Genomic DNA, 13293 nt, shown 5'->3' on the forward strand with positions numbered 1-13293 from the left:
ATAAATTCTCCCCAATGTCTGTAAAAGCCATGTTTGGTAAGCAATACATGGGCTCAGGCTTCTTTTTAGCAATCCAAGCAACAGAGGTGACCATACGGGATTGCTTTGCTTGATTTTCTATAGGTCTATATTATGGACCTATGGGCACACAGTGTGGTGACCTCCTTGAAGGATTTATCCTACCCCAGATGTAATGTTTCGAGGTCACTCACTATCTGACACTTTTTTGGTTAAGAATCCATGAAAAAGTGATAAACAGCCCTTGTGTCGTGTTATACAGATAAATGTGGACATGACGATAAAAGTCTATGGTCATCAATATGTTATCTCAGCAGTACAAGACACGGACAGCAAAGTCACTTATACCAATGACCACATTTTCCTTGTTTATACTGTACAAATCCTTTCGTTATCATCTGCAGATCTGCCAAGGATTCCTATTAGTTATCTTTCTGTATAAAACTATTGGCAGCAACACATGGGAAAATACTTTGTGGGTTTCAAGTAACGGCAGCGAATTGATAACTAGATGATGTCTCATGTTATATCTCTGCTGTTTAGTAGGAGGTTAAGCTGACAACTGAGAGTGATTTTGTGTTTACACGTTCAGGTTTTTGATACAGTTTTTGAAGCCAAAATTGGGAATGAATTGAAGAAAAAAAATAGAATACCATCAGTCCTTTATAGATCTCTCTAACTGCAACTTCAGCTAATATCAATGGTGGTTAAGATATACAGACTTAGGCCATATTCACACATACATTCATGAAATGCAGACATGTGAGTAACGGCTCGTTCACATCAGCGTTGTGAACTCCGTACTTCAGGTTTCCGTTTCCTGCCTAAAACAGAGGCAGGAGACGGAAACCTGCAGGAGTCTCTCTCACCCATTCATTTGAATGGGTGAGAGAGATGTCCGGCCGTGCGCGGCAGTGAGCGTTTTGCGCTCTCCGCCGCAAAACCAGGTTTTATAATCCGGACACAGAGTCGGACATGCAGTACTCTGTGTCCGGTTAAAAAAAATCCGGTTTCGCGGCGGAGAGCATAAAACGCTCACCGCTGCTCACGGCCGGACCCGGTCTGTGGTTTCCGTCTTCTGGCATGCAGAAGACAGAAACCACAGAACGGACAGGAGAACGCTAGTGTGAACCTAGCATAAGGCTTTAGGCCGTTGTCACATAAATGATCCGTTTTACAGGCTATAAAAAACTGGTCATTGTATGTCCTGGTATATTTCTGTTTTAATCCATGTTCGATCGATGTGCCATCTATTTTGTTTGGGGACACCTAACGCTAAATTTTTCAGCACCACCTAACAATGGATATGTAAAAAATGGCTGAAACACAAACAATACAGAATGATATTCATTTTATTTCTTTCATGGCCCCATAGACTTGAATGGCAAAGACAAGTAGAGAAGAGAGAAAAAATGCCATCTCGGTCAGTAAAAAAATGGATGTGTGAGTGGCAAAATTCACAAAAGGGTCAACGTACTGTTGTTATTTTTTCACGGACAGCACTTGGACATAAAAATCGTAAGTGTATAAGGGCCCCTACACCGATCAGCTGTCACCTGTCCAGGGTGCTAAGTAGAAAAGGCTGTCCAGTTGGCCCAGCCATGTTACATCTGCGGAGTCAGCGGAGGAGAGCCTGCCATAGACACTAAATTGTTGGAGGGTTTCCAATGGACATGAGCAGTATATCTGCATCCCAGATTGTCATTCTTTCTTCTATCAATACCCCACATTTACTAATAGTACAAGGTAGACTTTGTCAGACAATCTTAAAATGACAGTCAGATTTATCACAATATCTGATGCTGAATGATAAATCTGGTGCATCTTTAGACTGTTTACTCTAAGGGCTTATTCACATTACATAGTTCTCTGCACACAGATTTGCAGATGTTCAGACAATCGCTATTTTGGTCCTTTATGCAAACCAAACAGATGTCATCCATGTCATGTCTGCTTTTCACGCTTCTAAGACATTATAAAGTGTAGCGATCTGTAATATAGTATGGATCATCCATGGACAAAACATGTCCATAGAATGAAGAGGAACAGAAGATGGACAGCAAACATTCATGAAACACACGAATAAGGCCTACATTTAAGTCACCTATTAGTTGTCTTATTTCAGGACAGAATTTTATGCCAAAATTTTGCTGCAGTTTGTGAAGCCACAACCCTTTTGAACGTATCATAAAAATTTGGTCCAAAACTAGATGTGGCAAATAGCAACATGCAGAATGGAAGTATCTGTCTGTACATATGAAAGAGTTTCTATACATTGCCATATAATACATTACATATAGTACATCAATATCTATAGATGAAATGTAATTTTCTGTAATATATATAGTAGATAAATATTGTATATTAACTATAGTAACATAACAAAGTCATGCTTATTTCAGTCATTGCTGTATATGTGTGTATCATATACTATATCTATAGTATATATACATCATATTCTACTGTACTGACATACCTGTAAGTTTTGGATAGAGGAGCAAGCAGAATAAACATGAGGACTTGTAACTATGTAAAACATGTGGTCCTCAAGAGCTAACCACAGCGTCGAGAACGCCACGGCCTTGTGGCGGTATGGCAGTGTTTACATACTGCATATGTACGCCATAGTTAGTGCGTATAATCTTATATATATTATTCATGTTGCCATCCATTTGCAGGATAATGTTCATAACTTATGTGTCTAGTCAATCTGAAAAGTAAAATACATTATACTGTGTTTCACTTTTTGCCATTTATGATTCCAAGCATATTGTCGTCTACGATACTATTTTTTCCATTAACAATATCGGAAACACCTTTATAAGTCAATGGCCTGCATCCCATCACCATTGGGATCCATTCAAACATGGACTGGTCATAGTTGTAAAACCAAAGTCATTCCTCACAACACTAATCTGAACACAGTAAGTATGATGTAAATACACAATTTTATGGGGGGTTTTTTCATACGTTTTAATTTTTTTTTTCTGTTAAACAATAATCTAGTTCAATAACAAATAGAATTGAACTTAATACCTTATTCCTTCTGATATTATCACACATTAGAAATAGGATCTATATCTTAGTTGGAGATATCTCTTACCGAAAGTAATTGCTGGCAGCAGCCAGTACGACGCGATGGCATGAGAATGAGCTATTGCCAACAACCAGCACCACATCTGTCAGCGACTTCTCCAGCCTGAGGTTTTCTAGCCCATTCTGAAGAGACAATGTAAATCCGGTGTCATCAAATCTTCGGACATCTCCATTGGACTTTTCAATGAGTTCCCCCAATTCTTTGGGGCATTCTCTGTTGAGGGAAATGATGAAGTCATCAGTGCTGTTTTCCATGGATTCTCCCATATTTGTGACCTGTAGGTAACTCCGAGTGTCTACTTGTGAGCTGCTGAAGTAGTTAGGTCACACTTAAGAAGTGAAGCGGATTTCCTGCCAAAGACTCTAAACTTATCTAAAACTGTCACACGCAAAACAGGAAATCTTAAACTTTCTTAGTTGACAGACAAAATAGATTAATCTGATTGGTTAATGCGGCTCGTGTCGGAGTACAAAGCGCGGCAGGGTTATAAAACATGCATAGGAAATAATTCAGCCAGCCATTGTAATGAAGAAGAATTAAGAAATGAATTTACTAAATAAAAGCGATATATTCAACGAATAATAGTGACAGTGACATCACAGGCAGTTATAACACATACAAGTGTATACAGGGAAAGTGTTCAAAAGCTGCATTTCCACAATGTGGGGACTATAGCCTTACGTTAAGTTCAAACTAGTATTTGTTTTTCCATTGAAACAACAGAGAGCTCGTCCGTTAAAAAATCGGTTACCCGCGGTAATTTACAGTACCTGCAAAGTGGATGGGATTCTGGCTAATCTTATCCATACATTGCAGAAAAATATTGACAGTGAAATACTGCGATTTCCAAAACCATTGCGTTTTTATAAATCACAGCATGTCAATTATATCTACGGAAACGCTGGTGTTTTCTATAAAGGTATAATAGGGACAGAAAGTCGGCAAAGGAAAACGCTCTCAAACTTTCTGTGAAAAAAATACTGCTGCAAAATAATACAATACCGTTTCTGCCACCGTCTTTTCCGAAGTGTTTTTTTTAGCTGCAGCTTGCTATGTGGTGCTACGTGGTGTCTTAGCCACAGATTATTTGTTTTTGTCAATTAACAAAATGAAGTGAACAAAAGAGAAATCTAAATTGCATAAATTTTTGGTGTGACCCTCATTTGCATTCCATCAGTTCTTCTACACTATGTGATCAAAAGTATCCGGACACCTGGCTGAAAATGACTTACAAGTTGGTGGCGCCCTCCATCGGTAATGCTGGAATTCAATATGGTGTTGGCCCACCCTTAGCCTTGATGACAGCTTCCACTCTCGCAGGAATATGTTCAATCAGGTGCTGGAAGGTTTCTTGGGGAATGGCAGCCCATTCTTCACGGAGTGCTGCACTGAGGAGAGGTATCAATGTAGGTCGGTGAGGCCTGGCACGAAGTCGGCGTTCCAAAACATCCCAAAGGTGTTCTATAGGATTCAAGTCAGGACTCTGTGCAGGCCAGTCCATTACAGAGATGTTATTTTCGTGTAACCACTCCACCACAGGCCGTGCAGTATGAACAGGTGCTCGATCATGTTGAAAGATGCAATCGCCATCCCCGAATTGCTCTTCAACAGTGGGAAGCAAGAAGGTGTTTAAAACATCAATGTAGGCCTGTGTTGTGATAGTGTCATGCAAAACAACAAGGGGTGCAAGCCCCCTCCATGAAAAACACGACCATACCATAACACCATCGCCTCCGAATTTCACTGTTGGCACTACAAACGTTGGCAGATGACGTTCACCGGGCATTCGCCATACCCACACCCTGCCAACGGATCGCCACATTGTGTACCGTGATTCGTCACTCCACACAACGTTTTTCCACTGTTCAATCGTCCAATGTTTACGATCCTTACACCAAGCAAGGCGTCATTTGGCATTGACCTGCGTGATGTGTGGCACCCAATCACCTGACCACCTTCGAAGTCCGTGAGTTCCGCGGAGTGCCCCATTCTGCTCTCTAACGATGTCTAATGTCTACTGAGGTCACTGACATGGAGTACCTGGCAGTAGGTGGCAGCACAATGCACCTAATATGAAAAACGTACATTTTTGGGGGTGTCTGGATACTTTTGATCACATAGTGTAGGTACACATGCAGACAGTTTTTGAAGAAACTCAGCAGAGAAGTTGTTCCAAACATCTTGGAGAACTAAGCACAGATCATCTGTGGATGTAGACTTGCCCCAATCCTTCTGTCTCTTCCCAGACAGACTGGATGATGTTGAGAGGGCTCTGTAGCAGCCATATCATCATTTCCAGGACTCCTCTTCAAAGAGCGATCACACCAAATACTTATGGAATTTAGATTTATCTTTTGTTCACTTCATTTTGTTAATTGACAAAAATAAACTATTAACATTTCTATTTCTTGAAACATACTTTGCAGCAATTTTTCCAGACTTGTCTAAAACTTTTGCACGGCAAAAGTTGTATGTATAATAGTTTAAGAGCATATGACCAATTTCTAAGTGCAGTTATTTGGCAATAGTTTCTGTCAGAAAGTATAGAATCTGTATTTCACCTTGTAAAGAGACCTTTCACACAGTAAGTATTGTGTTGAATAGATATCTCATTACTCCCCCTGCTGGATAATAAAAATGATCTTAGATGAGTTAGTCCTACATTAGGCTAAGCAAGATGTTAATCTAATACTGCTCAAGTTCTTCCTCACTTCTCACTGAAACAAAGTAACAACTAATTCTTACCTAAGACAGTCATATGCAACCCAGTAATATAAGATAAAATAATCCTTTAATAGTCCCACAGTGGGGAAATTTCAGCATGTTACAGCAGCACAGTAATACAGATACAGGGATAATACACAGTAATATATTACAGATGTAATATATGTATTATGTATTATGTATTATGAATCATGTAGGTTAACCTAAGGTTATAGAGGGCCTTTCACCACCTCCACCAACTTCAGCCCTTGGCATCCTTCAATAGTCACTGCGCCACAGATTCCAGCACAGTTGGAATTTTTTTCTCTAACCTTTATCATTTTATGAGCAACAGCACCAAATGTTAGGCAGTCCACTGTAAGGCCTGGTTCACATCTGCGTTCGGTATTCTGTTCGGGGAGTTCACTTGGAGACCCTCCGATCGGAATACTGAACACATTGACAAGCGGTGAGCAATGAAAGCACACAGACCCCATAGACTATAATGGGGTCGGTATGTTTTCCACGCGGTGTCTGCATGAGTCATGTGGAGAGGAAAGTACTTCATGAACTACTTTCCTCTCCGCGTGACTCATGTGGACACCATTCGAAAAACACACCAACTGCTTTTCAATGCTTTCGGTATTCCGTTTGGGGCGTCCCCATGCAGTCTCCCCAAACAGAATACCGAACGCAGGCACCAGGCCTATGAGAGGAAAGGGACCACCCATCTGACTGTAAAGAACCTAACTGTACTAAAACTAATTGCACCAATTGCTCAGGAATGGCGGGAGTTAGAGAAAAAATTCCAATTGTTCTGGAATCAGCAGAACAGCAGCCATTAAAGAATGTTAAGAGTTGGAGTTGGTGGAGATGGTGAAAGGTCCTCTTTAAACTTAGATACATGGATTTGTGAAACATGCAGATTAATGGGTTCCACATGAAAATTATTTTCAGGGGAAAATATAGTAGGACATGGTCCTCATTAAATGTGATTTGTCTGTAGCCCATCATCACACAAAGTCCTCAACCGTAACATACACTCGTTTTTGTAATGCTCCACACCTCATAAAGTACAGTCCCTAACAGTATATATAAAGGAGTAAGCCTACCTCAACAATCTCTCTAAGTGCATTCTCATTTTAAGATAGGCCTAGGCTGTTGTTTCTTCCTTCCCATCCTAAAAGGGGCTATCCAACATCAGATACTGATACCCTATCATCAATAGATGAGAAAGGGTCAGTCCGCCGACATCACCATTGATCAGTTGTTCTCAGCACAGTATACAGAGCCATTAGATAACAGTTTCATACACTATTTAGTGGCTGCGCTGCACTACTGCAGCTCTGATTGAAGGGACAGAGCTGAGCTGCCATAGTGCAGCCCAGCTATTATATAGTGTACTGAGCGGTCTGATTCACGTTCCATACCGCGTGCTGAGACCAACTGATTGGTGGAGTTTCCAGGTGTCGTACATCACTGATCTGATATTGGTGACCTATCCTAATTATACGCCATCAATATCTGATCTGAGACACACATTTAATACGGATGTTCATTACTGCAAATAGAAATTGCCACTGAAACACCCTGTTAATTGGCTTCAGAACTCTTTGACCAGTACCCAAGGCATAATAATATGCACTCGAGTAGATGACTTCTAAGAAACTTTAAGTCTAAGTTCATTGACCTCCGTCATCTCCTCACAGCCCCCTCTTTCTGCCAGTTACTACAGCCTCAGGGGTAGAATCCCTCATATCACACATTGATATCTGTCCTAAGCTTAGACAATGAATATTATAATATCTAATATCCTAGGAAATCCTGTTAAGTCTAAAGAAACTTTGGTATTAAGGGGTTAATTTAACATGTGCCAACTTTTGATTCTATTGTTGAAATGGGTGGATTTATACACAAAGCTCCTATAATAAAACAAACTGGCTACAACAGTTGTTACCCAAATCTCCCATGTAACCCTATTTCACATTTGTAAGTACCACAGCTTGTGAAAGCTCATATTACCGAATATAAATAGATAGAACCAGTTCACATGATGTACTCAGCGAGGCAGAACTGCATTGCAAATACTATTAATGCCACTTCAAACAACACTGCTAGAAAGCTAATCCTCCAAAATCCCAGCCCGAGAGTCAGCATGGACACCCTCACTACTTGGTTTTATTAGACTAAGTTCACACACTCAAACAGGTACAGTTCAATTTAAAGGGATTCTATCATTAGAATACCTTTTATTTTTTTTACAAAGACCACATCGGAATAGCCATTAGAAAGACTATTCTTCTCCTACCTTTGCTATTCTTTTTTTTTTTTTTTATGCAGATTGTGAGGGATCACAATGTACATTTTTTATTTTATTTTTTTCATTTAAGTATGTCTTTGTAGAATGGGAGGAAATCTGCACAAACACGGGGAGAACATACAAACTCCTTGCAGATGTTGTTCCTGGCGAGATTCGAACCCAAGACTCCAGTGCTGCAAGGCTGCAGTGCTAACCACTGAGCCACCGTGTTGCCCCATGTACCTTTGTTATTCTACCTTTGTTATTCAGATCCGCGCCGCCATTCCTGAGAAATTTCTTATTTCTTCCTTATGCAAAAAATTCTTCAGAAAGCACAGGGGGCATCCCCTGTGCTTCTCGAAGACTCTCCAGCAACGCCTCTGTCTTCCTCCGCCAATGCTTCTCTGCCGTGTCATCTGCCATATCATCAACCAGCAGAGCCAACTGTGCATGTCAGTTCGGCCATTTTCATGTGGCCGAATGGACGCTTGCGTAAGAGACTACAGGAAAATGGCTGAACAGACATGCACAGTTGGCTCTGCCGGCTGATGACATGGCGGAGAGACGTTGGAGGAGAAAGACAGAAGCGTCGCTGGAGCGTCTTCGGGGAGCACAGGGGAAACCCCTGTGCTTTCTGAAGACTCATTTGCATAAGGGAGAAATAAGAAATTTCTCAGCAACGGCGGCGCGGATCAGAATAACAAAGGTAGGAGAAGAATAGCCTTTCTAAAGGCTATTCCGACGTGGTATTTGTAGAAAAAGGGATTCTAATGGTAATATCCCTTTAAGTTAATATGTTTTTTCTAAACCATATTTACATGCATGCAAAAATAACCAGCCTTGTTTTAAAGAGGACCTTCTACCACCTCCAACTCTTTGCATCTTTCAGTCAGTGCTGTTCCACTGATTCCGGCACAGCTGGAATTTTTACATTTTTTTTTGTAGATTGTGAGCCCCATATAGGATTCACAATGTACATTTTTTCCCCTATCACTATGTCTTTGGAGTATGGGAGGAAATCCACGCAAACAGCGGAAGAACATACAAACTCCTTGCAAATGTTGTCCTTGGCAGGATTCAAACGCAGGACTCCAGCGCTGCAAGGCTGTTGCCCCAACTGGAATTTTTTCTTTAGCCCACACTGTTCCTGACCAATAATTACTTTTAGTTTGAGCAAAATAAAGTTCTCTGCTGTCAGGTGGGCAGTCCTTGTCTTTCTGCCACAGTTTAGGACCACCCACCTGACAGTAGAGAGTATCATTTTGCTGAAAAAGATAAGGAAAAATGTATGATCACTGCATAAGCGTGAATAGAACCTGAGACCAAGAGCATGAATTTTTCTGGCACTGGATCCATAGTGTACAGTATGTAGAGTGACCTGATCTCTGGAATAGCTGTGGTTGAGACTTTATTGATCCATCAGTTGTTATAATTCCATGCAACTACTACTCCGAGATAAAGTTGAGAACATGATATTTCATATATGACCACAGATGACATCATCTGTCAGTACAGAAGGTCGTCTAGATAGCAAGCAATTGCAGTTTCACATTGCACCATGGTAAGCAGAGACAGACAGAATATAGATAAATAAAAGGACCTTCAGTGTCTGGGGTCTGCAGCGTGGTGTGCTAGAATTAGTTAGTGGCTGGGGCACCTAATATTAAAGGGGTTGTCCCATCACAAGGATCCTATCTATACTGCTTGTTAATGTGGATGTAAGACTTTTCCTAAATACACTGCTTCAGCAAAACTGCTTTGTTTGTCCACTATCTTACTTTGTTCAATTCAGTGTTGACTTTAACCTTGACTTATCTGCTCAAAAGTCAAGTGATGTATCTACTGCTCTCAGGGGGGAGGGAGGAGGGGCTAAGTGCAGGGAGCCAGCCTGTGTATCTAGGTATTCCTGTGTCTACACCACATGACCTAGCTTCCTGCTATCAGATAGGGGAGAGGAGCTGCTTTCATTTCTTCTGTTTTCCCGTTATCAGGCTAGCTAATTCAATTGTGTTCATTATGGCAGAGACAGGCAGTCTCTGTATGTAACACAGAATGGAGTTGCTGCTGCCTGTACTTCATAGTCCAATATGGGTGGGCGGAGCTACACGCTAATTTGGGGACGGGGCTAAATGGCAGGTTGCATGTGAAACCCCGCCCACCAAATGATGTAAGAAACCAGGAAGAAAGAAGATTTTACAGCAGTGAAGACTGGTGAGTATGCAACGTGGGAATACCCCTTTAAGGCCAGAACCTGATGCAGGTTACGATGTAGAAATTGTGGATGGAGGTTAAGACCTACAAAATGCCCCTATAGTAACAGTACAATGCACAATAAGGTTCAGTTTAGACAAATATTTGAGCATAGCTCACCTGTCCCCTTACATATACAGCGACCCACTGGATACTACAAAATTGTACATGCTTTGTTTATCATGCATATATACTATTTCTATGCAACTGTATACATAGTTCATATGTAACCTGCAATTTCTACTTAAGCTGGACCACTGTGGGCTGGGGATCGAGCATTGAGATGCTCCAGCCAGCGAGTTCTGAAAAGGAGGAGACTGGGAGTCTTCAACCAGCTTCCAAGGTGGAAGATCATGTCAAGTGCAGGTGTAGAGTCACAGACAACTGTAATTTTGCTGCAGCCAAGTTATGGACTGTGTAGTGGCCTAAAGACAGAAGAGAGTTGGATTTTGGAGTTTAAAAGTGCTTTTCCTGGAGTCTGACGATAAGTAGAACAAGGGTCTATTGACCCTGCCTGTGTAAGGCACCATGGAGTATTGAGAAAAAAAAGAGATTTGCATCTGTTGCACAAACAAGAGTGATTCAAGTGAAAGCTGTTGTAGAGCTAGCATCTGCTGGCTCACTCCTTTTCACTGTAGTCTTCTGTTATACGAAGTGTACACCATTGCCTGGAAGTTGTTGGTTGCCTTCGTTTTGAAAGTTATATGTCATTTGTTTTCCTGCAAGCATGGGTCTCATTCCTGCGACACCATTATGCTAAGGATGGCTCAAAGAGAGAAGTGACCACCACCATCATGTGCATTGCAGGCCCCCTGAGCTCTGCACCAGCTCAGGAGGAGACTGGGAGAAATTGGTTTAGATATCTAGCCACCGTGGCCAATCCTGTTTTCTGTATTACCATTCCTAGCCAGTATTACTATTCCCTAACTCTCCTGGGTTGCTGCACATATAGAGAGAGAGCTTACACCATTTGAAGTCCATATTACTAGCTTGGGATGTTTTCCATTGAACCCATAACATACCATCTTTTATGGCACATGTCACTGTTGTCAATAAAATTTGTACCCTAATAACAAAGCAGGGAAGAAGCTTCTCCTGGTGGTCGTGGTTGTCTGTGACTTGTTTACGCCTGGAGACATGCAGGCCTTTAAGATGTCAGTGGGCGGATTTTGGTGGTTGCACATGCCAAAGGCCACATCCAAAAGTTTACTAAGGCCCTGTATTTAAGGTCATTTTCTAATATGTAGTACTGATGACCAATACTTAGGACATGTCATCGACCTCAGATTGGTGGGAATCCTTCACCCCAAGCTATTGACTGATTTCTAGGACCATGGCACAGGGAGTAGCACAATATACATCTAGCTCTTCAAACTGTGTTACTCATAGCACAGTGTCACATAAGGATAGGTCATCAATATCTCAGGGTGGATAGAGACAGCTGAGGGACCCTGTGGAAGAACAGTTATGGGCCCCTTGTCTTCTAATATCTCAGCATGGAGCATCCCCTTTATGCCTCTTTCCATGACGTTCATTAGCATAGACAATTACCCTAAATGAAATACACACCCTGGCCAAAAAAAAAGTTGCGAGTGTTATTATTTAGTTGGGCCACCATGAGCATGAATAACAGCACGCATCTGTCTCGGCATGGAGTCTATAATGTTCTGCAGTGTAGACTCAGGGATTTTGATCCAATTCTCGAGTATTAGGGAGCCCAGGTTACGCAGATTCGTTGGGGGTAGTGAGTGACAGCGCAGGTTCCTTTCCAGCACATTCCAGTGTTTCGTATGCTTCTCGTCGCACCTGGACACGACCATCACTCTGGAACAATGTGAAACGTGATTCATCTGACCACATGACCTTTCTCAACTGCTCTAGGGTCCAATCCTTGTGGTCTCTTGCAAATGACAGGCGCCGACATCTTTTGGTCTCTGTCACTAATGGCTTTCGTGTGGCGACACAACTGTTGAGACCCATTCCTTTGAGTTCTTGTCGCATTGTTCGCTCCGAAATGTGTCGCTCCGTCAAGTTGAACATCTGTGTGAGCTCAAAGGTGGTTTTCCGGCGGTTATTCTTCACCAGTCGCTTTAGGGACCTACGACCTCGAGTTTCGAGTATAGTCTTACGCCCACACTTTCCACGGTTGTAGGGGGGTTCTCCACCATCTCGCCATGCTTGTATGATACGCTGAACAGTTCTCTGTCCGATACCAGTTACTTCGGCTATCTCCTTGGTCGATTTGTTGGCCTGATGCAATCCAATGACTTGCCCCTTCTTGAAGGCACTAACATCTCTTCCTCTGGTAGCTCTTCCATTGGTAGCCATCGCTTCACACCTTTAATTATGAGCTGCACTTGACAGGCTACAGCTCAATTATATATATTCAAGAATATATGCAAATTCCTGTCATGAACAGTTCATAATTATATCAGGGGTGGAACGGTACCTTGTTGCACAACGCAACTTTTTTTTTGGCCAGGCAGTGTAGTTGAAAGCCACTAAGTAATAGGGCCCCCTAACCTACTGGGCCCCTGTGAGCTCTACATGTTGTATCAATTGTGTGTCCACCCAGTCAATATCTAAATTCTAGAAAACCTTTTTTAAATGCAAAGGCTATTTGCACTTCTTAAGTTTTTGCATATTTACATCTCTTCTGCATCAAGAAGCACACGTGTGTACTGCTATATATTGTGTGTTTTTTGCTGTCAATAGTTGGCAGTTTTCTAAAAATGTCCCTGTGTGAACTTGGCCTTAAAGTGGAAGGCTATGAATAGGGATCTATAAATTAACAGATGACCACTGACCCTCCTCATACTCCAGCTGTGTTGTCAGTGAGCTTGGCTGACGGTCAGAAGGATAATGAGGGAATTCTCCATTCTTGTCCTATCGCCATACTGCCAGAACTTCTGCGCTGACACAAGAG

At 41.8% G+C, this 13293-nt stretch overlaps 1 protein-coding gene across 1 annotated transcript in view; it reads right to left on the bottom strand.

Moving 5' to 3' along the window:
* The window catches only part of KLHL6 (kelch like family member 6), a 47845-nt gene extending 44461 nt beyond the window's left edge, over positions 1-3384 (bottom strand). Inside the window, exon 1 of the mRNA XM_075268929.1 lies at positions 3122-3384. Coding sequence (XP_075125030.1) covers positions 3122-3381 — 260 coding nt within the window. The 5' untranslated portion in view covers positions 3382-3384. The remainder of the gene's footprint in view (positions 1-3121) is intronic.
* Between the last annotated feature and the right edge of the window lie 9909 nt (positions 3385-13293).

Source organism: Leptodactylus fuscus, chromosome 3, assembly GCF_031893055.1.
Source record: "Leptodactylus fuscus isolate aLepFus1 chromosome 3, aLepFus1.hap2, whole genome shotgun sequence".
In the NCBI taxonomy this organism is placed as follows: domain Eukaryota; kingdom Metazoa; phylum Chordata; class Amphibia; order Anura; family Leptodactylidae; genus Leptodactylus; species Leptodactylus fuscus.